Below are 23,794 nucleotides of genomic sequence, written 5' to 3'. Positions count from 1 at the left end.
GGCACTGGCTCATGGGGTCACTCCATGTTCTCTCCTAACAGAGTGGACTCTTTTTTAGGCCAAGCCAAGTGCAACTTGACAAAACCTCCTTGCTTGGCCTAAGTGATCTGTCCTCCCTGGGAGAGACTGGAATGGAGACTGCTGTGGGGCACTCCCAGGTGCCAGGCACACCCTATGTGCAGCGTGAGCCACCACTGGCTGCCACAAACCCCAATATCAGTGCTTTGATTTTCCAACTTCCCAGAGAAGACGGGAAGCCTTCCCTGCTTGCGCTGTCACGTTGGGTCTCGCCCTGGCCTCTGTTAGACACGGGTTCTGCCCGAGACCAGATGTTCTGACCGAAGGGCTGGCACCATTTTCTTCCAAGATGATTACTCCCATCTGTGCCAGACATCTTGCCCCATGCTCTGCAATCCCTGGCTCTGGGCTTGGAGCAGATAATACCTTCAAACATGCGGTTGCAATTTATTGGCCTTATAAGTTAATTTTAGTGGGCGTGCAATTGATTGAAATCAAAGCTTAATGAAGGCCAGAGTCTGGGGGGTGGAGGAGCAGGGTGGGGAGGCGTTTTGTGCTTCGGGTCTGAGATAATCTTCAAAAGCTTTAATTAGCTTTTCTAATCAACTCTCCTTGTCTGGAACAAGTTTACGGAGTGAAATGAGGCTGGCGTCCCTGTGGCCATCCAGGGCCCGCAGGCCCCTGCAAGAGCAGCTGGTGCTTGGGAGACGGGCCTTACCTGCGCTCCCCGTGCCTCTCCCCTCTCAGGGCCACTTGAGAGCCGTGGCTGTTCCTGCTCCTTCCTTCCATTTTCCATCCCTCTGGCCCAACCAAGTTTGAGAACGATTGGCCCCAGACGGGCAGGACGACCTTGTATATATGTGAGGAACATTCGTCACCACATTTCTTATGTCCTTGAAACTGCAAGTTCCCAGCCCTGGACCCCTCGGTGTACCCCTTCCTTGGGATACGAGCACAGAGCCTAAGGAGTTCTGGCATTTCCATACTGCGGGGATGGCCCATGGCAAGGGGAGATTTTCTGAGAAAATAATGTGAAAATGGCAAGAGTGTGTGGGCGCAAGTAACTGAAGCTGTTGGGGGGCAGGCTCCATGCAGAAGCCTCTGGCCTGACCGTAGAAGGGGGACAGCCTGGCTTCAGGAGAGGTTTGTGCTGGTTTCTCTATTCTGCTGTGCCCACTGACTAATCTGGGCTGAGCGAGGGAGTTGGCTTCTCCAGCCTCTGTTTCTTGCTGGTCCTGTGGGGTTGGAGCGCTCATCGAGGCTCTGTGCACAAGGCCCCGGCCACACTGACTCCTCATGTCCACTCAGCGACCCTCAAGCTGCTGGGGCGACAGGGTCGTCTTACTCCGGCAGCAGGTGTGCTGTGTGGACTTCGGCTCATGTATCCCCTGTGTTTCTGACCGTGGGCGGCAGACTCGGCGAGGAAGCAGCGTTGTGATGCCGCCAGCACCAGGTGAGGGCGGGTTCTGGATGTGGCTCTGCCACCACTCACAGGAAGACCTCAAGCAAACCTGTTTTGAAATGGAGTCAATGATTCCTGCCTGGTGCGCCTCATCAGACCACAGTGAGGCAAATGAGGATGCTGGTCGCTCCATCTGTGGTGGCTGGAAAGGGCCCTTAGGATCATTCACCCCTTGTCTACTGAGGCCCCACCAGGAGTGGGGGCAAGTTCCAGGCTCGGCGTTGAATGCGTGGGGTGCAGCCCTCCCTGCTTAGGCCCTGTTTTCACAGGCTGAAGAAGTGCAGTGCACCGCGTGGTGAATGTGGGAAATAGGTAGAAGGCTGGAGCTGAAGTAGGGAGGGGCCTCGGGGGAGGCCTGCTGAGGACGGAACTGTGGGTGACTGACTGCAGTATCGCAGTGGGTTTGCGCTTGTGCAGAAGAGCTGCGCTTCGTGGGAGCTTTGATTTGGGGAGAGCTCCTCTCTGGTCAGCCTCTGATGAGAGTGGCTCACGGTGCACAAACTGTGTGTGCAAACAGCATGGGTTGCACTACTCCCTCCTTAACTTCTGGGGTCTGAACTTCCATTGTGTGCCAGGTAGAGGATGCTCTCCCATCAGACTCTGCACGCCGAGTCGCTAATGGGCTTCGCACATGTTGTCATGACTTGTCACTGGGGGTGTTAAGCATGTCCTGTGTGATGCTGAGTGGGTCTTCAAGAGCTCATGCCTGGTTTCCGTGGACTGGCTCTGCTGGGGGTCTTTTGTCTGTGTTCAGTCTTGTCGGAGCACAACTGTGCTGAGTCCTGCTAGTTCTCCCAATGAATCATCAATCCTCAGGTGGTCTTGGGGGCCCAGGATAGCCTTGTAACCTGGTGGGGGAGGACCGTGCTCAGATCAAGTCCTGTGGTGGCTTCAGGTGGTTGTGGTCAGGAGTGAAGGCCAGAGCAGGACAGGGTAGTGAAGAGAGGTGCGCTCTTCTGGGTGGCACCCTGGACATGTGGGGAAGAGCTCATGACAGCTCTGACCCGCATCCTGAGAAATTCCTCTGGAGGCCAGATTGGGAGAGGGTGGGAGTGGAAAGACTCCGATCGGTCAGCTGGCTTCAGAGGGCTCCTTCCCTTGGTCTGGCTGAGTGAGAGCTGCAATTCAAGGCTCCCCAGCCTTCCACTGCCAGAAACAGCCAGGCCTGGGGGTGGGTGGGTGAGAATGGGGCATAGAGAAAAGTTCCAGAGCTGGAGGGACTGTTGGTTGGGCACATCCACCTTCACTGCCTGCCCCTTCAGAAAGGTTTGTGTTCCTTTTCCTTGTCTAGAGGGTAGGGTCTTTTTCCAGAGGGAGGTCTCCAGAGGGTCCCATCCTTGATGGGCACCACCTGCTGGCATTCCAGGAGCAACAGGGTAAAGACAGGGACCCTGACTCTGGCTTTCAGCTTCTTGGCAGTGTAATTAGCATTCAAGTCTTAATATAACATGTATTTGTGTCTTTGGCCACGTACACATAACGTATATGTGCATCTCAGCCTCTGAGAACTCAACCCTGCCTGCTGTGAGCTTCTGACTTGCCACAGCCTTGGGCTCATACAAAAGTGCTGGAAGCAGTTTGTGGGCAAACCCAAGCTCACCTTAGTTGTGTTTTCACTGGGCAGGACACAGATCTCAGGAAGCCCCCTAGCTTGACGGGAGCAGAGCCAGCCTGCTTCCTGCTCTTGCAATTTCCTGCTCTTGAGTTTCAGCTTCTTTTCTGTGACACTGTCCTGAGTGGGGATATCTGACAACAGTTCTAGAGCCCCAAACGGGATCTACACGGGCTTGCGTGTCATTCCCACCCTGAGGCTAGCGGCTGGAGCCCGCACTGCAGGTCTCCTTCGTCTGGCATCCTAAAGCCACAGCCCTGGTGTGTACTGTCTGATTTTCATCTGCTAAAGAAAGCTAAATGGAAAACAGGAGTGTGTAGAAAACAAGTTCACTCATAAACATGATCCTCTGAGTCAGCAGCAGCAACGCTGATGCCTCCAGAATTCTTGGGTTCCGGTAATCATGTGGCACACAGTCACATTTGGGTCGCTGTGGTTTGGGTGCTGGGGTGAAACCCTCTCTGGAAGCAGGGACCAGCCCCCTCCTGTGGTCAGGCTCCTTCAGCCTGCCAGAGGCCCTGTACTCCCCAGGCTGAGCTGCCGCCCAGGTTCCTGTCGTGGAGAGCCACGTTGTGTAAGCGTCAAGGAGGGGAGGATTCCCTTTTCCAGGATTCCCAGTGCAGGGTGCTCAGAGGGATGCCCCAGATGGCTGGCCAAAAGTCAATCCTTACCTGCCCTAACTTCTCCACGGTGAGGGCGTATGTGCTCCATGGGGTGATCCCACCACAGCTGGGATGTTAGGCAGGCTGGCTGGGGGACAGAACACTGGCTCTGGGATTAACCAGCCTGACGTCCATTCCCAGCTCCCCACATCACAGTGCTGTGACTTGAGCACATTCCTTATCTCTCTGGGTTACAGTTTTTGTAACTGTAAGATAATGTATGCCACGGTCCTGTCACAGAATGGGTTCTTTAAAAATGGCAGCTTTACGCCAGGCAGTGGCTCACACCTGCAATCCTAGCACTCTGGGAAGCTGAGGCAGGTGGATAGCTTGAGCTTAGGAGTTCAAGACCAGCCTGAGCAAGAGTGAGATCCCATCTCTACTAGGTGTTGTGGCTGACAACTGTAGTCCCAGCTACTCGGGAGGCTGAGGCAACAGGATTGCTTAAGCCCAAGAGTTTGGGGGCGCTGTGAGCTATTACGCTGCGGTACTCTAGCCAGTTTTTTGTCTCAAAAAAAAAAAAAAACATATATATATATATATAAAGTAAAAATAAAAATGGCAGCATTGAATGAGAGTAATTTCTTTGAAGCCCTAGAACATCCTGGCTGTTGGTGTTCTCACCAGGTGGCCACATGGGCTGGCAGTAAATTTCACCACTAGTCCAGAGTACAAAAGACAGTCATGGTGGTGCCAAATGCGGACAGCTTGGTCAGATCCCAGAGCCAGATTGGCGGCCAGTCTAGCAGCACCATTGTTTCCAGAGAGCCTTCATTATTTCTCTTTAAGTAAAAAAATAAAAGCCTCGTAAAGAGAGGCTGTAAAGCACGGCAGCCGCCGTCCAGATGTGCACTTCTAAGTGCAACTGGCATTAAAGTCGCACATGCCTAAGCCGATTGGTATGTTTGCTTGGGGGATTGTTGCACCTGTGTGTACTGGAAGGAATTTCCGCTGAATACCTGTCCTCTGTCCACAGGCAGACTCTGGGCCACGTTCCTTACACTGTGGTGAAAACAGCTGGTCTCCACACACAAACAAGGGCATTCGGGTTTTAGCATCAGATTTGGACGTGGCCCGCCCAGAGCCAAGTGTTGATCTTTCTCCATTTTGTGTGGAACCAACTCCAGACCCCGGAGCTGTTTGTAGGGGACTGCTGGCAGCAAGCAGCACCCACACTTCCTGGGCAGCTCAGAACACAGACAGCTAGGCTCTCTTCTCTCCTTCTGAGCCCAGAGAGAAAGAGCCCGATGAAAACCCGCAGGCACTAAGCAGGGCTGCTGATCTGTTTTTTCCTGGTTTTCCTCGTGTCTCCATGAGCTTGCTTTCCAGAGGCTCCTTTGAGTGGAGGCTGGTCCCCCTGGTGTAAGGAAGAGAACCTATGTTTTCCAGCCTGTCTGGACTTTGCACACTTGTACCTGTGGGCAGCACCCACACCCTGCTGTCCCTTAGGGATACACCCAGCTTCTGAGAGGTGGTCAGTTTGGAGCCAATGCACAAAAATGGAAATGTTGATCCTACACGACAAGGATGGGGGCCAGATTTTAGAGGCCTCTCTCTCCGAGCAAATTGGGGAGTTTTTTTCCTGGCGTGGAATTGAATTGTTCCCACCTGTGAGTGCCAGGTGCCCTTTTTATGTTATAAGGATATTAAGGATGATCAGAAAAGCAAGCTACTGCTGATAGTTGGGGATTTTTGCTTCCTTTTTAGGCTGGGAAGAAACAAAAAGGTATTGTCTTTGGGCCAGAACCACAGCCACTGGTGCAGCAGCCCTGCCTGCGGGTTTTATTCTCTCTTTGCCATAAAATCAGTCGTTTCTGTTTGAACTAAAACCTCAGTGACCTCATCTTTGTCGTGACCAAGCACCAGCTATAGTGAAGTGTCCCTCATGACCATTTACTTAGCACAGGTCTTGTTGCTACTATTTGGTCAGGAGCAGAACAGACCGTAGATACATGACAGAAAAACATAGGAAAAGAAGAATCGTGTGTTCCTAGCTCAGCACCAGAGAATAGACGGGTCCCACTTGTTACAGTGGCATAATTTTCAGTTGTAGTTCTCCAGCGAGCATTTCAGCTGGCCCCACCCCATACACGTTTTCCCTCTTGTCTCCCTCGTAAACCCTCACAAACGGGTCTCATCGACTCCAGTTGGGGCTGCGGCATTCTCAGCTGTGTGCTGCTCCCCAGTGTGGCTGCCAGGACTCTTTCTAGAGAGCCAGCCCACACAGTCTGAGCTCGGCTGCGCACTCTCTGCATCGCCTCACGTGTGTGGAGACCTCCAGGGAAGGGCAGTTTGAATAGACTACAGGTGACAACACATTCAGGATCCCAAAAGCTAACTTGAAACACTAAAACCACGTCTATAATAATTATCTATAACAAATTTGAGCAGAAAGTGATACTCAAGTTCTCGGGCCTAGGATGTGAAAGACAATTTCGTGGCAGCACAGAAGAAAAAAAATACTCTGTTTGAGATGACTGTGAGCTCAGTGCAAGTCAGCCGAGTGAGGCGTGATTGCTAGGAAAGCTAGTTTGGTCTCGAATCCTTGTGGGAGAAGCCTCTCTGCAGAGCGCCATGCTACCATCTGTGCGTCTGCTGACACTGGGGTGTCGTTTTCTGTTCTTACATCCTGAAGAACAACGCTGGTAACGAGACTGTGTTCACAAGGAGGACAAACAAGGTATGGGGACTTACGGAGATGAATATAAGGATCAGAGGCAGAAAAGAAAAATCTGGGGGGATGTGTAAGCCAATTGTAGCTGTTTAAAGGACCAGAGGAAAGAGTATTAAGTTCCTGTTTTGTGTCGTTTCAGAAAGTAGTATTAGAACTTTTCACTTAAGTCCAGAGATTTGAATTGTCCAAATTAAGTCCAATTTGAATTGTTCAGAATGGAACCGTTTGCCTTAGAACAATAGTGAGTTCTCTGTCACTGGAGGTGTGTAACCAGAGCTCTGATGGAGACTCAAGATGTTAGGGCCCTGCCCTGTAGGGATCAGTCTACTCGTATAGACCCTGATACAGCCACCAAATCCCAGAGTGTCAGAGCTGGGAGAGCTCCTTGGGTCTGGCCTCTGATTCAGCTCTTTGATATTGCAAATGAAAGAAAAGTCTTTGGTACGTGTTGGTGCCAAATAAATGCTCCTTGTTTTCGCTTAATAAAGCCAACTATGGGGGAAAAACCCCATTTCAGCATCTGTGGGGTTTACCTTAGGGCCAGCAGTCCAAGTCTGCTGGAGCCTCCTGGGCCTGAGCCCAGTCCTGTGAAGGTGGCCCCACCCGGCAGTGGCCAAAAGGCTGCGTCTGAGTGAACCTGAGAACAGAACCGCAGAGAGTGTTTCTTGGCAGTGCTGGAAAGGCTGCTCCCAGCAGGTCTGTCCTGGCCTTGGTTCTTTTGTGGCAGGTTGTGGCATGTGACTCATTACCTGTTGAGAGCCTTTGTATTCAAACCACAAATCCTACCATGCTCTCTGGAGGTAATTTGAAAGGAAGGAGTAAAGGCCAACCTCAAAGTCGGTTCCAGCCCCCATCTTCCCTGTGCATTTGCAGCCCAGCGCTGGCCAAGCCTGGGACTTGGGTAATTCATAGCTACAGCTCAGATTCCTGGAACGAGTTTCCATCCTAGGCCTCCATGCACACCTCAGCCTCAAACACTCCATAAAGCTTTTGGAGCTGATAGATTTTCTTTTCTTCTTGCTTTTGTGAAGTAGGTCATTGTGAGTGTGAAGTATTATGTTTTCTCTTTTTTCTTCTTCCCCCAACAAGTCCTGTAGTTGAAGAGTTATGGACATAGAATCTAATACACATGACTATGGAAGAGTCATACTATTCAACTGGAAAAGTGATTTTTTTGGGAAGAAACAACCCAGAAGTCTTAAAAAGAAAAGAATTACTGACACATTAGGCTTTTAGCTGATCCAAGATTAGGGATTAGCTAATGGCATAGAACAAACTCAGCCAGATGTTTAACTGTCGTTGGCTATGCTGATGAATAGCCAGGCCATCCCAAGCCTAGCCTTTTGTTTCTGATTCGTTCAGCTCAGAGGTGTGCCCTGGATTTTGCCAAGCTTTTGGAGTTTATGAAACCCTTATCTGCCGTTGTAATCAGCACACTATTTTTCAAACGGTGGAACTTAGGATTCCAACTCCAAGGGACCCCATATTTTTAGTCTCGGTCGTCTGAATCCTCTGCTGTTCCATTTGCCTTTAAAAACATTAATCTTTGCTGGGTGTCTTGAAAGCCACCAAAGCTGTATAATTGACGGCACTTTTGGTAGACACCAGCAAATAGGTGATCCCAACATTTTACTCCCAGTCATTCCTGGGTTGATGCCACCCACTCCCGATCTTCCTGGAGCTTCCAAGCCCTCCTCTTCCCCCAGTACTCCAGTACACACATTCCAGCACTTGTCCAAGGTTGAACTTCTTCAGGGTCTTCCTGAGGTCGTCCCTGTGTCGTCCAGCTAACAGGGACCCTGATTTGAGCATGTCACTTACCCTCTTGACTGTGTCGACTTCAGCCCCACGTTGCTTGGCTTTCCATTCAGGTAGGAGGCCTGAAAAAAGCCCATGCTTCTCTCCTTGGGCCTCTGCATTTAAAAGGTGCTCCAGGCTGCCCACTTGCTTAGGGACTTCCAGGAACTCTGTGGCCTTTCCCTCCTGAGCCCAGGTCACTGAGCTATGGTGGTCCTTCTGGGTCCATCCTTCTGGGTCCTTCTCCCTCCCTGGAGAGCAGTTAGCAGGCAGGGGCAGGGGCAGGGCAGGGGAGGGCAGGGTGATTCCCCCGCAGCCTCCTCTCAGCCCTTGCCCATAGCCTGAGTTTGATCGTTCATTCACCTTGACGTGCAAGGCCTGAGAGCAAGGCTCTGACCATGGCAGAGCCACCTTATTGAAATGGCATGTTAGCATTTAAACAATATTAATACTATTTGACTCATTAAATATACAAAGGCCAGTTAAAGTGCTTCCATGTGTGTGCTGTTAGTTCTGGCGGGCGACTCCTCAGATAGCTTTATGTGGTTTCAGACAACATTTTAGCACATTCTTAAAATACCCACAAAAGCCTTTATGTAAAAACTCATAAATGCGAACCACATAAAAATTATTTTTTTCCTTGTTTCATGTCTTTATGATCAAAGTACAGTAGGTAAAAATAAATTTTCAAAAACTTGTCGAGGTCCCTCTTTAATTAATGCTTCACGCACAGCACAAAGCTGTAAACCACATAAGCAGGGGGACTGTCGGTGTGCTCCGGAGTCACCTCCTACCCAATGGTGCTCGGAGCCGTCCCGGCAACACTTGCCAGAGAGGCTGGTGCTTCTGATCCTGAAAGGAGCCTTTCTAATCACTCAGTCCTCTGCTCCCTATGTCTTGGAGGATCAGGTTGAGACTTGTGGCTGCTCAAGTCCCCAGAGATCCCTTTTGGTGAATGGAATTCAAGTCCCTTCTTGAATTGTTGTGGTGTTTGGCCACACCTGAGAGGCCAGGTCTCGGCATGTCTGCCTCCCCTCAGTTGGGAACACCCTGATTCTGAGAGGGAACGGCTCCAAAGAGAGAGACCCAGAGCATTGCCTCTAGCTCTGTGACTGTCGTTCCCTTATTAAAAGTCAAATAGACTACATTAGGATACTACCCAGTAGAATGTTGTCCGACTGTTTGAAATGGTCACGGCGATCAAGTGGCTCTGTGGTAAAGTGCTGATGTGTCTGTGCCAGGTGAAAAAAGCTGAACTTGATACTATTGCTGTGCTTATGGTTATGTCAAAATCGTGCATCGGACAAAGACAGGAGGAATTTTGGAACCGATTTATGAGATAAGTTGATTTATGGTATTAGGGGCTAATTTTTAGATTTCCTTTTTAAAAAATAATGTTCTTGCAATAAATTTTTAAGTTTGGGGTAAAAGAATAGTGCCCCACAAGGAGGGCACACGGCTGGGCTTGCGTTCGTGCCTCTTTGTCTCCAACGTTTGAAACTTCAGACCTGGTCAGTGTGGCCGGCCAGACAGAAGCTGCCCAAAGTGGGAGCTGGTCCACGGGGTGGGACATTAGTGTGGAAACAGCCAGTTCCCGTTATAAAACTTTAATGCCGTTCGTTGTTTTCTTTTTCTGGAAGAAACAGGACGAGAAGGGATGGGACTGAGGGGATCAACCTTAGGCCACCTGGTGCTTTTGAGCTGGTCACCAGATGGCGTCAGCAGGGCTGTCAGGCCACCAGGGTTTCTCCTGGTTTCCTTCCAGGGCACCCTGACTTTGTGTCTCCTCAGGATCCCAGCACACACAAGGGTGGGCCTTTGACAAGAACAGCACTGAAGGATGTTCATTCCAGGATGGCCAAAGGAAGGAAGGATTTATCAGCCTGTGCTTTTTGCCAACACGAGAATAGCCAGTTTCAAAGTTGGGTTTTTCCCCTCTTTTGATGTGGTGCTGTTCTCCCTATAAGCTGACTGAAAGGGAAACCCACGTGTTAGAACCAAGCCATCTATTGCCAGCTGGAAGGGAAATTGGCAGGCCTGTTGTGGGTGTTTTTCCCCAGTAATATTGATTTACAGACTGAGGAGGTCCCCAGAATCCAGGAGAACAAGCCAGAAAAGCTCAGGGAGCCCATGATGTGAATCATCTGAGCACTGGAGAACCTCAGGTCAGCAAGAGTGACCAGTACATTTTCACATGTCCCAGGAGCATTCCAAAGTGGGCCGATGTGTGCCCAGCTCCCATGAGATGGCCGCAAGGAGGGCCGGATCTGAACCAAGCACTAGCCTCTTTACCTTGTTCTGTCCTGGGGAGGAGGAGTTTGGAGAGAGACTTGGAGCAAAAGAATTTATCTCCTAGACAGGGTCCTTCAGTGCCTGTGTTGGCCAGTTGTTGGAGGTCACCTAGGATAGCACCAAGCTCTGTCTGTTCTCCCTTCAGCTCCATGTCTGGCACCTGACACTTAGGCCCCCAGGTACTCCCTTGGTGGCTCTTGTGCTATCTGGCTGCCCTCCTGCAGCCAACTCGCCAGTGTTGTGAGTTCAGTTTGACAGTTTAATCCTGGTGGGTAGTGCTAGAGGGATGGAGAAATGGAGCAGGATGTAGCCCTGGAAAGGGGCTGGCCTCTGCCTGCCTGTGGAGGCTCTGGTGGGGAGGGGATGAGGGTAGCAGGCCACTGTGGTTTAGGGGAAAAAGAACACCTGGGCAGCCTGCGTGTCATAACTAGCGGGCAGGAAATTCTCATTCCCCTCACAGGGTGCCCTGCTTTCCTACAACGATTGTCTCTTTGACCTTTCTAAAAAAAACTTACTGACTGGTCACAGTGGCTCATGCCTATAATCCTAGCACTCTGGGAGGTTGAAGCAGGAGGCCCACTTGAGCTCGGGAAGTTTTAGACCAGCCTGAGCAAGAGTAAGACCGTTTCTCTACTAAAAAAACTAGAAAAATTAGCCAGGGATGGTGGCATAGCCTGTAATCCAGCTGCTCGTGAGGCTGAGACAGGAGGATCACTGGAGCTTAGGAGTTTGAGGTTATCGTGAGCTAGGCTAAGGTAATAGAGCCCAGGTGGCAGAGAGAGACTCTGTCTCAAAAATAAAAAAAAAAAAAACCTTGTTAATGAGATAGTTTCAAACTTACAATAAAATTGCAAAAGAAGACAATTCTTTTTTTTTTTTTTCACTGTGTCATCCTTGATAGAGTGCTATGGTGTCACAGCTCACAGCAACCTCAAACTCTTGGGCCTAAGTGATTCTCTTGCTTCAGCCTCCCGAGTAACTGGGACTACAGGCGCAGGCCACAATGCCTGGCTATTTTTTGGTTATAGTTCGACAAAGAATTCTTGGATACACTTCTTCCACATTCTCTAAATGTTAGCATTTACCAGGTATATTTTTATGTTGTATGACAGCTCTATTAAGGCATAATCCATAGATAGAAGTTAATGTTTTAGTACTTAATAATGAAAACTTAACCGTTTGGCAGGTCTCTGCGTACCCGTGTTGTTTTGTATCTCAGCAGGCCTGTATAGTAGACGTCCGTACTGCGTTTGTAAGGCCAGCCCTAGCAGCCTTCCGTAAACAGTTGTCGCATAGATGGCATTCATGAGCATAGCTCTCCTGGGGTGCTGGAGCAGGCGCCGCTCTGCACAACTCCCAAGCCTCTGCCTACCCCATGCCCTGTGCGGCTCACACTCCTGGGATGTGCCTGCTGTATCTTTGATTTGGGGATTAATTGGGATCAGAGAGGCCCCACCAAGGATAGGGAACCTCCAGATCCCCAAGTGCATATGCAGCCTCTCAACTGAATCCAAACTTCATAGAACAAATCCTTAGGAATTTGTTTGGATTCAGTTAAAAGACCACACTCAAAAATCCAGAAGGCCACATGCGGCCCTCAGGCTGCAGACTCTCTGATGAAGGATGTGCCCGTCTTGTGCCAGCTGTGAGAGACAGTAGCTCTCAGGGTATAGGTAGCCACTGGCAGCTTTAGGTGCTGCACCAGCTGACTTCATGGCAGCCTCAGTCAGTCACAGCAGTCCACTTCTGCGCTTAGAATTGGGACCCAAGCCTGGTTCTCTTTCCAGTTCTAGCCGATTCTTTCCCTCTTCCATTTAACCTTATATTTATTGACTGAGATCTAAGGAGGAAGCTCTGTCCAAGCTCAGCCTTCACTTCTGGCTAGGGATTTGTATTAAGTTGCATCAAAAGACCAGCAGGACCCCTGTTCTGCCCAGGCGCTGGAAGGATCAGGTAGGGAGGGGTTTGTAGTTGTGTTTTTTCCAAAAGATAGAAATACCAGCCAGGAGCGCAGTGGCTCACTCGCAGCTCTGGGGGACCAAGGAGGAGGATCACTTGAGGCCAGGAGTTTGAGACCAGCCTGGACAATATAATGAGACTCTGTCTCTGTCTACAACAACAAAGGTTAGCTAGGTGCATGGTGGCATGCACCTGTAGTCCCAGTTCCACAGTTGGCAGTGACCTGTGATGGAGCCACTGCATTCCAGCCTCAAGAGAGACCATGTCTCTTTAAAAAAACAAAGAAAGGAAGAAATACTAAGTGACAGTGGTCACTCCAATAGTGATGGCCTCCACTCACATCACATGCTGTTCTATATCCTTTATCCAGAGGGAATGGGATGCCCGGCGATGTTTGGTAAGCTTGCCAAAGACCACAAAGCTAAAGTAAGTGGCAGAGCCTGAATTCGACTTCATGTTTATGACTCTGGAGCCCGTGTCCTTTCTGTCTCCCCCAAAGGATGCTGCACCCCACCCCACAATCATAGGACAATCAGAACACATCCCATCAGGATCTCCTCCCATTTCAGAGAGAGCGTTTAATTCCAGGCAGACATTTAGTTGAATCTTTGCCAAATGACAGCCTGAGACCTGGGCCGATGGTCTGCAACTTAACATCTAATGGTTCATGGGCCTGTTTCCTGCAGGTATTTTGAAGGTGGCGTCTCATCTGTCTACCTCTGGGATCTGGATCATGGCTTTGCTGGAGTCATCCTCATAAAGAAGGCTGGAGATGGATCCAAGAAGATCAAAGGCTGCTGGGATTCCATCCACGTGGTGGAGGTGCAGGTACAGCCTCCCCAGCAGCTGGTGGACAGCATGCCGAGCAGTGCAGCCCCGCTCTCTGGCAGGTGCAGGGGGAGTACTGTGATCTGTGAACACCTGTTGATGCCTATAAATGCCCTGAAGCCATTTGGACAAAGATAAGTCAGGTTTGCATTAGTCGCTGATGATAAAGTCCCCAAAAGAACATAATACACGTGATTACAGGTGCTGTCCATTTAAAAACCAGTTGGGATTTTATAAGAAAGGTAATTTGTGGTCATGACCTAGAAAGGGACATGTTAGAAAGAGTCTGAATTCCAGGGGCCACTTCAGGCTCGCCTCAGCTCAGGTTGCACCCAAGATTCTGATCTCTGTCTCACCCTCCCCACCCCAGGAGAAGTCCAGTGGTCGCACCGCTCATTACAAGTTGACTTCCACGGTGATGCTGTGGCTGCAGACCAACAAATCCGGCTCTGGCACCATGAACCTCGGAGGCAGCCTTACCAGACAGGTAGAGTTCCATTCATAGCGAGTCGGCAGTCCCTTAGGTGCTGACCTTGTGCAGAGAAGTGGGTGGTTAGCCCACTTGGGGTAAGCATGTTTGGCCAGCTGCAAACCTGCCATCTAAGTAGGGCTTTCAAATAAAAGCCGTCTGGGCTGAGCGAAGTTGCCCAGACCTGCCCTGCTAGCCTCCTGCTGAGTGAGGGCAGGGGCTAGTCACAGCTGCTGTTCCTCACTCCTCAGGGCCCCTCATGTAACTCTACTTCGTGTTTTTGTCGACCTCTGTGGTCAGTCACAGCCCATTAGTCAGGCCAGCTCTCCTGAGAGCTGAGACACTCATCTGAGCTCAAGGGCCTGTACCTTGCTGTTGTCAGCCTAGTGCCAGCACCAGCAACAGCATCATCACACAGCTCGTTAGAGACGCAGGAGTCTTGGGCCCCACCTAGACCTCTGGAATCAGGATCGCCATTGTAACAAAAGTCCCTGTACACAGGGACACACATTTAAAATTCAGGCAGTGCTGCAGAGTACCTTCTTCTCTCCCATGTTCTACTTGGGGATTGCTAACAACCTGTCTCCACAATGTGCCTCCCAAGCTGTTTTCAGGGCAAACTTAGAGCTTAGACTACAGGCACTGCCATGCCCTGGAGCAGACTTGTCTTAACTTCTGCTTCAGATGCTACTATATACATTCTTTTTTGTTGTTCTTGTTGTTGCAGTTTTGGCCAGGGCTGGGTTTGAACCCACCACCTCCAGCATATGGGGCCGGCACCCTACTTGTTGAGCCACAGGCACCACCTGCTACTATATGTATTCTTAAGACCCCTGTTTAAGGCCAGGCTCAGTGGCTCACACCTGTAATCCTAGCACTCCGGGAGGCCCAAGCAGGTGGATTGCGTGAGCTCAGGAGTTTGAGAACAGTGTGAGCAAAGCAAGACCCCATCTCTACTAAAAATAGAGAAACTAGCCAGGCGTTGTGGCAGGCGCCTGTAGTCCCAGCTACTCGGGAGGTTGAGGCAAGAGGATCACATGAGCCCAGGTGAGGTTGCTATGAACTATGATGCTAGGGCAACTAAGACTCTGTCTCAAAGAAAAGAAAAAAAGACTCTTGTTTAAGGGTCCATGTTTAAGACCCTTGACATCCCCATCTGAAGGCAGGTTCCAGGCTTAAGACCTTTGACATGTTGAGGACTGTGTATATTCCCATCCCAAGAGAAGGTCTTCACCTTGTGCCAGGGCAGCATAGCAGGATGCTGGTTGGGAAGGGAAAGAGAAAGTACAGAGTGAATGCAGAAGGCCTGTGCCCTGCCTTCAGAGGTGTCAGTATTGGCATCTGAGGGAGCCTCCTGTGCAGACGTCGTCCCCAAACCCCATTCTCAGAGCACCTAACCTTTGAAGATTCCTTTTAACATCAAAAATTTTTTTTCAGTAAGTTAATTATACTCATAGCAGTTGATAGAAAAAATATATGGCAGGTAGGACTAATTTGTACATTTTTTAAGTGAATTTGTATCTGCAATAGTACCTATATGCATTTGAAAAACAGGTGCAAGACAGATGTCTGCCACCATGCTGCGGATGTGTATTGGGGCCTGAGACCCTCCACTAGCAAAAATCTCCACTCCCTTTTCTTAAGACCAGAGGGGATCTTGGGGGTCCCCTTGACTCTGGGCAGGGCAGGGCCGACCTTCCCTGTGGAAGGTGGGCTTTTATCTTCCGGGATTGCTGGCTGAGGCCAGGGAGGCAACTGGCCCCACACAGCCTGCCTCCCCCACCCTGCCACCTGGGGAGTGGCTGGAAAATCCTAAGTCTGGATCCGGAGACTGCTTCCTGCATCACTTACTGCTCCAAGCTGTTTATAATTCCACCCGGTGTACAGTGACCTGGACAAATATTTAATCCTCCGTCTTCCTAATAGCTTAAATCAGAGCTGTCAGCCCACAGCCAGAGTCTGGTTCCGGCTTGCCATGAGCTGTGCCTCCTGCCAAGCCAAACTCAGGCTGATGAGTGGCTGTCCTCAGCACACCTTGGCCGGGGCTGCGGTGCTTGTTTGCATTGCCTTTTGCTCTTGGGGCTTTAATGAGGAAATTCACGCTCTGTCATTATTCTAATGGCTGATCACATAATTCATTCACAGTGCACTGAAGCTGGGGCTGGTTTCCAGTGTAAGTGAGTATAAGGGGGCGGGGGGGACATTGAGAGAGACAACCCTAAGTTGATAATGTGCAGCTTCTGAGCAGCAGGGGAAATACAGGTTGCAGGCTTTGGCTATGTGTCCCAGATGAGCCTTGGAAAAACATCTACAGTTGCCTTGGATGGGAGGCAAAGGGTTCCAGGAAAGTTGAACAAACCAGTGATAGAGTGAGCGTGCCTCGTTGTGTAGGCTGAATCCTTTGTGTAGATTGAAAATAAGGTTGAATTATTCCTTAACAGAATTATTATTTAACAGGTGAGGAAACCGAGGGTCCAACTGTTAAATAATTTGCCCAAATGATTTCACCAGTAAGAAGTAGGACTCAGATTTGAACCCAGATTTATCTGTCAAGAAAAAAATATGCTACTTTCTACCACAGCTTATTGCTTTGGTCTTAATCTGTCCCCTATGCCTGACATTCAAGGATTGCTAACTAATGGAATGGAAATGCATGCAACAGCCAGCTCGATACAGATATGTCATGGGCCAGTTGGCGCTTGGTGACATAGGCTGGCAGCCCCTCCTTCTCCAGCAGTCACGGACCTGCGGCCTCTGAAGCAGGCAGCTTCACACAGGGCCAGCACTGCCGAGGCCACATGGGATTGGCCTTCCTGTGGAAAGCAAGTTGACCACGGGGGATGCCTTTGCTACTGGCAGCAGTGAGGAGAGTTTTAAGATTTTTAGGGATCCATGTTTTCAGAAGGTGTCTCCGCCAGCTGGCGTGGGGCTTGGGTAGGCAGAAGAGGAGGCTGTTAGAGTCATCCAAGAAAGAGATGATAAGGGCCTGGACTGGGCAGCCCTGGAAGGGGATAAGCCTGTGGCAAGGAGGTCAGCAAAGAAGCTGGTGTCCCTTCTGGGCAGTGACAAGGGCTGAGAGGAAGAAGGGCAGAGGCGGGAGGGGTAGAGGAGGAAGGACAGGCCCTGTGCAGAGTGCGGTGGTCAGGGTTCGTGTGGCCGGGATGTGAGATGGGGAGTCAGATGAGGGGCCTCCTCTTTGAGCGTGTCCATCACACAACACTCACAGTGACCTGGGGCCTAGGTTTTTCCTCTGGAAACCAGGCTTTATGGTGGTCACTTACACTCAGGCATACTCACCCCATGTCTGTCAGGAAGGAGGACCGCTTAGATCCACGGTGCCGGGCACTGACCCCACAAGCCATCTAGCCAGCAGTCCATGCTCCTAGTGAGGCCAGGCGGGTCTCCTGGTTCTCCCAGTGTCTTGTGACCTACCCCACCTCGGCAGCAGCCCTGCCTGGGTGCTCTGCCCCTTGAGTGGCCCAGGTGAGCCCTTGTCTCCCTGTTCCCACACCCCACCTGGAGAAGGGCCAGCAGCTTCAGCTTGCTGGTGGCTCTCCTCAAGGGTCCTTTCCCATAGCGTGCCTGGCTTTGCCCCATGGCCCTCCTTTCTCAGTCTGGACAGCTGACAAGAGGCCAGTGAAGGAGGCGGGTGCAGCTCTGCTTGGCACATGGGGCAGAGGGCAGCATCTCCGGCTGCTATGCACCAGGCCACGCCACGCCACGCCCCCCCCTTCACTTTGGCCTTTTGTTCCTTCCATTACCCACCAAAACATGTCCCTCAGGATGTCAACTGGAAAACAAAGTAGATAAAGTGTTTTGGCAAATCCCTGCAGCTGTGGGGCTGTCAGGGAAGGTGAGCTGTGTCTTCGTGGAAGCTCCTTCTAGCCAAGTCCCACCTTCCTGCCAAGGCTAATGGACACAGGTAAAGGAAGGTGGATGGAAGGTGCCCTTTGGTGGACCGTCATGCCGACCCCAATGGGAGGGTTGTGGAGCAAGTGAAAAAGGTTGCAAGCCAAGTACCAACATGTTGAAAAGGAAATTGTACTGAGAGGTTACTTTTCCTGTGTGACAGCAGAGACGTGGGAAGGAGGCATGACCATAAATCTCTGGAAAGAGATCCAAGGTGTTCCGTGGATTTGATATTTTTTCACATTCTAAATATTTAGAAATGAAGGTGGAATGTTTTGTTGAGTGGGGAGATCAGACAGATCGTTTGCAAGCTGAGCCCACTCTCCCCATCAGCAGTAGGAGCCCCCAATGTATCTTCAGGCAATAAAGTAACACATAGCAGAGGTGAAACTCCTCTCTACCTTGCACTTGGCAGTTAGGCCAGGCAGTGTGTTTTTATCATGGAGCAGAAAGAAGCCCACAGCCCTTCCTCCTAGATGCAAGGAACAGAGGTGGACCTGGCCACCCAGGAGGTTCCCCAAGTATGCACTCATCCCTGGGGACTCGGCTGCAGCTAGAGGCACTCCTGGTGTGCCATGGGTACCTGGGCTCAAGGGTGGAGTCACCTGAGCAGTGTGGCTCCTGGGGTAGAGTGACCCAGTGCCTGGCTGAGAAGGAAAGCAGGGATGAGACTGACTCTGTCCCTCACTTTGAAGAGCAGGCACGGGAGAGGAAGGGGCCTGGAGGGACCCTGCTCAGAATTTCCGAGCCCTGGATTGTGGTTTGTCCTCCACTTTTCTGGTAAAGAACACAGATGAACACTTGAGCCAGCCTGAGAGGTGTCAGGACAGAAAACAGGTTTCAGAGTCATCCAGGCCTTGCTTCAGGTCCTAGCCCAGTCCTTCCCAGCCGTGCAACCTGGACGAACCACCTCAATTCTTTAAAACTCAGTGTCTTTACCATAGAATCTGGTGCTTATGTTGAAAGATCACTGCAGAGTAGAAATAAGAAACCATTTTGACACATGGTTCTATGCTCAGGAAATAATAGCTATTACTGTTACTACCATGTCTCTCGCAGGCAGAGACTTGTAGAATATTTGCAATTTTAGGCTCAATTAAAATGTTCCTAAACTGGACAAACATAACTAGAGAGGCTGTCTGACCGTAGTCTCCTGGCTTGGCCACTAACCCACAGCACAGCTTGGTAACCAGCAGAACACCAAAGGCCCCAAGAGCCCTGGAAATGGAGCTCTGTTTTGACAAGAGTGAGAGCTGCCATTCCACCAGGCACCATTCTAGGCATTTTATGTACAGTTGCTTATTTAGTATGAGGTAGAGGCAAGGAAATGGAGGCCCCCGCAAGGTGAGCCCTTTCTTCTGGGGCTCCTGGGGCCCGAGGAGGAAGCAGCCACAGAGCTATGGAGTGGGGTAGCTTCCTTCAGCCCTTCCCTCCCCATCCCCCCGGGGTGACCGCTGGAGGATGCCACGTGGCAGTGGGAGGTGCAGTAACCCCTGGTGAGGAGAATGGCCTGCCAGCTTTCAGACACTTGCCCGTGTCGTCCCGTCTCCAGGCTTCAGAGACAGAGGTGCCTGCGGGGCAGTCATGGGCTGGGCTCCAGACTTCCTTGGAACTACCTTGTGGAACATCTGTGCAGCCACAGCACATAAGAATGTTTTCCTTCTGGCAGCCACTTTTATAAGGATGTAATAATATATGCATTGCAAAAATACTTCTATTTTTGGTGGGTTGGCATTGCCAGTGAGCTGACCCTGACCAGGTGTGGAGGGGAGTCAGCAGGGCGAACAAGGGGGCTGTGGAGCATGCCTGTGTGCCAAACTCTCTGCCCCCACCCGCAGCCCCTCAGGGCCACTGACATGGCTGAAATTCCCTGCCACGAGCTGCGGGGCCCCTCTTGTTCTCCTGGAGAGTCATTCTGCTCCCAGAGACAGACAGGGTGGGCAACAGGAAACATGCAGCCTCCCCATACACACTCTACCTCTGCCACCTTGGGGTGTCTGGTGGCTTCAGCCTTTCTGTTTGTTGGAAGGTGGCTCTCAATTCTGAAATGCAAAGATGAGAAACACAAGGTTCAACTGCTGATGCGACCTACTGTGATGGCCCAGAGCCTTTTGCCCACAGTCCTGGCCTCATTTTGGGCTCTTGGTTCTCATTTAAAATGGGGCCACTCACTGCACTGAAAGCCCTTATCCCTTTCCTGGGGTGGCCAGATGTCTGCCCTCGGCATGGAGCTGGGGTGGGAGAGAGACTGTAATTTTCTGGGAGGACGTAATTCTTTTGGACCAGAACCCGAACCCCCACCCCCACCCCAATTTCTCCCTTCTGAGCAGAGCAGCTCTCTGCACAGCCCTGGGACTGGGCACAGTAACCATTTCCATGTGAGGAGAAAGAACACACAGTCCCAGTGTGTTGGCATCCAAACATTGCTTTAAAAATGAGTGTATGAAGCCCCCCCCCCCCAACTCCTGCCCAACATGTACACCAACTAGGTGTCCTGGCAACAGAGTTTTGCGAAGGGAAGATGACGTTCCAGCACACACTCTAGTTCTGCCGAGGGCGGACTATTTATTAGACCTGAAATGGAGGGGAGTAGCTATCACTTTCAAGTTCATGAGCCCTCTCACTCCTCCTGTTTTATGGGGATCCTTTGGAGTCTCACTGCCCAGAGTGTGCCGGGAGAGCTGGGGGCCCATGTTGGGAGCAGAGAAGCTGGTCATTCCAGCATTTCTCTCCTCTTCTCTACTTGACTAGTCCTCAGTAAACAGTCTTGCCAGAACCAGATGTCTTTGTTCTGTAGCGATTTTGTCCCGTAACTTTGGAAGGGCCCTTCGCAGCCATAGGTTCCAGACTGTTGCTCTCAGCTGGGTCCCCCTCTTGTAACATCTTTGCCAATGGCCACCCGTTTCTTTCCAGACACCTCTGTTCCCTGGAGCTCATTGCTGCACAAGCACAAGCTCTGCCAGACTGAGCCCGCTGTTGTCACCTGTAACATGAGATGTTGCCTCATGCCTTGGTCCCCCCTCTGCCGCCAGCAGCACTGAGTCTGCTCCCTCTGTGGGATGCACACTTTCAGAGCCCTGCTGAGGTCTCAGGTCCCTCATGCACATCCAGGCCTGAATATCCCAGGTTCTTTCCCATTTCTTGGGGTCAAGGTGCACAGATCTTTTAAGTAAATGAACTACTCTAACCCATTCATGGCAGCTCTCCTAAAACCCAGTGCCCTGGCCAGGAAGGATGGTGTGTGCCTGTAGTCCTACCTACATGGGAGGCTGAGGCAGGAGTATCTCACTAGTTCAAGTCCAGTCAAGGTAACATAGTGAGACTCCCATCTCTAAAAAATAAATAAATAAACAAAAACAAAAAGAACAGTGCCCTAAACTGAATTTAGCCCTGAAGATGTGGCATGGCCAGAACCAATCAGAGGGGGTCCATTACCTTTCTAAGCAGTAGTGGAACCTTGCAGCTGCAGTTTCTGGGCCATGTGGTGGGTTAGAAATGTCGCCCCTGATCCTGGCACCGGTAATGGTTTCATTTATGTATCTGGAGGTTGCATCAAAGCTGTTGTAATAGCACATTACATACCTGTCAAACTTGAAGTCATCTAAAAACCGCAAGTCTCTTCACAGAAACTGTTTGCAAGTCACCCTGTTTTATACTCAGATTCACGTTTGAGCCTGAGTATCTTGTTTGCGTTTTCCTGGCTAAACTTAATCATCACACTGAAGTAGCTTTCCGACAGCGCCATCTCCCAGCAGATGTGCTGGACTCTGGACAGTGCAGTGTGACCTGGGCAGATGGGTTACTTGCATCATTAAACTTCAGTCTCCTTGGGTTTGAAATAGGGTTCCTATATTTCAAAATTATAAAAGCCATATATGACAAACCCACAGCCAGTGTCATACTGAATGGGGACAGGCTGAAAACATTCCCATTAAGAACTGGAACAAGACCAGGACACCCACTGTCACCACTTCTCATCACAGTGCTGGAAGCCCTGGCCAGAACAAGCCCGGGCAAGACGAAGAAATTAAGGTTTCCAAATCAGGAAAAAAGAGGTCAAACTACCACTTTTTGCTGACAGTATGTTCTTCCACTTTGAAAACCCCAAAGATCCCACCAAAAGAGTCCTGAAATTGATAAATTCAACATATTCTCAGGGTACAAAATCAGTGTACACAAATGAGTAGCATTCTTATATGCCAGAGGCAGTCAAACTGACAGTCAAATCAAAGACTTGATACCATTCACAATAACTACAAAGAATAAAATGCCTAGGAACATACTTAACCAAGGAGGTGAAAGAGCTCTACAAAGAGAACCGTGACATACGATGAAAAGAAATTGCTCAGGATACAGTGGAAAAACATACCAAGCACTTATGGATTGGTGGAATCAACACTGTTTAAATGTTCGTACTGCCCAGAGTGATTTACAGATTCGGTTCAATCCCCATCAAAATACCAACATCACATTTCACAGAACTAGAAAAAATAATTTTATGCTTCACTTGGAACCAGAAAAGAGCCCAGATAGCCAAGGCAATTTTAGCAAAAGTAACAAATCTGTAGGCATCACATTATCAGACTTCAAACTATACTAATAGGCTACAGTAACTAAAACAGCATGGTATCGGCACAAAAATGGAGACAAAGACCAATTGAATAGCATAGAAAAACCCAGATACAAAACCATCCACATACAGCCAGCTGGTTTTTGACAGACAGAAATACACAATGAGGAAAAGAATCCCTGTTCAATAAACAGTGCTGAGAAAACTGGATAGCCACATGCAGAAGAATGAAATAGGATCCATATTTCTCACCACTCACCAAAAATTAATTCGATAGATAAATGACAGAAATGTAAGGTATGAAACCATAAGAATTCCAGAAGAGGGTGGTGCCTGTGGCTCAAAGGAGTGGGGTACCAGCCCCATATGCCAGAGGTGGTGGGATCAGACCCAGCCCTGGCCAAAAACTGCAAAAAAAAAAAAGAATTCTAGAAGAAAATGTTGGAAAAACTTCTGCATATCAGCTTAGGTAAAGAATTTATGAAGAAGTTCCTAGTGGCATTCACAGCAACAACAAATAAATGGATGGGATTTGATTAAATTTAAAAGCTTGTGCACCACCAAGGAAATGACAACAGAGCAAATAGTCTACAGAGTGAGAGAAAATATTCATAAGCTATACATCTGATAAAAGGCTGATAACCAGAATCTATAAAGAACTCAAGCAAATCAGCAAGAAAATGTCAACCCTATCAAAAAGTGGGCAAAAGACATGAAAAAAAATAGACGAATGGCTAACACAAACGTGGAAAAATGCTTAATATCAGTAATCATCAGGAAAGTGCAAATTAAAGCCACAATGAGATATCACATTACCTCTGTTAGAATGGCTTTTACTAAAAGTCCAAAAATGGTAGACACTGGTGTGGATGCAGAGAGAAAGGAAAACTTACACACTGCTGGTGGGACTGCAAATTAGTACAACTTCCATGGAAAACAGTGTGGAGATTCCTCAGAACTAAATGTAGACCTATCATTTGATCCTGTAATCCCACTACTGGGATTCACCCAAAGGAAAATAAGTCATTTTATCAAAAAGACACATGTACCTGAATGTTTATTGTAGTATAATTCATGATTCCAAAAGTGTGGAATCAACCCAAGTGCCCATCTGTTAATGAGCAGATTAACAAAATGTGGTATATACCACGGAACACCAGTCATGAAGAAGGATGACTCAATGCCTTTTCCAGCAATTTGGGGCAGGGGGGTTGTTTTTGGAGACAGTCTCTCATTTTTCCCCTTGGTAGAGCGCTGTGGCGTCATAACTCACAGCAACCTCAAACTCTTGGGCTCAAGCGATCCTCTTGCCTCAGCCTCCCAAGTAGCTGAGACTATGGTGCCTGCCACAATGCCTGGCTATTTTTAAGTTGGAGTCTCACTCTGTCTGGTCTTGAACTTGTGAACTCAGGCAAATCCACTCGCCTTAGCCTCCCTGAGTGCTAGGATTACAGGCACGAGGCACCACGCCCGGCCTTTTCCAACAATTTAGATGGAATTGGAGACCATTATCCCAAGTGACATACCTAAAGAATGGAAAAA

The 23,794-nt window shown here is 49.7% G+C and overlaps 1 protein-coding gene across 3 annotated transcripts in view; it reads left to right on the top strand.

The window, feature by feature from the left end:
- Window positions 1–23,794, top strand: part of CAPZB (capping actin protein of muscle Z-line subunit beta) — a 143,116-nt gene that overhangs the window by 108,303 nt on the left and 11,019 nt on the right. For all 3 annotated transcript variants that reach the window (XM_053575704.1, XM_053575705.1, XM_053575703.1), the window contains 2 exons: window positions 13,163–13,304; window positions 13,675–13,791. In XM_053575704.1, the coding sequence (XP_053431679.1) occupies window positions 13,163–13,304; window positions 13,675–13,791 (259 nt within the window). The remainder of the gene's footprint in view (window positions 1–13,162; window positions 13,305–13,674; window positions 13,792–23,794) is intronic.

Source organism: Nycticebus coucang, chromosome 22, assembly GCF_027406575.1.
Source record: "Nycticebus coucang isolate mNycCou1 chromosome 22, mNycCou1.pri, whole genome shotgun sequence".
Classification (NCBI taxonomy): domain Eukaryota; kingdom Metazoa; phylum Chordata; class Mammalia; order Primates; family Lorisidae; genus Nycticebus; species Nycticebus coucang.
This window is presented reverse-complemented; position numbering and strand designations above follow the sequence as displayed.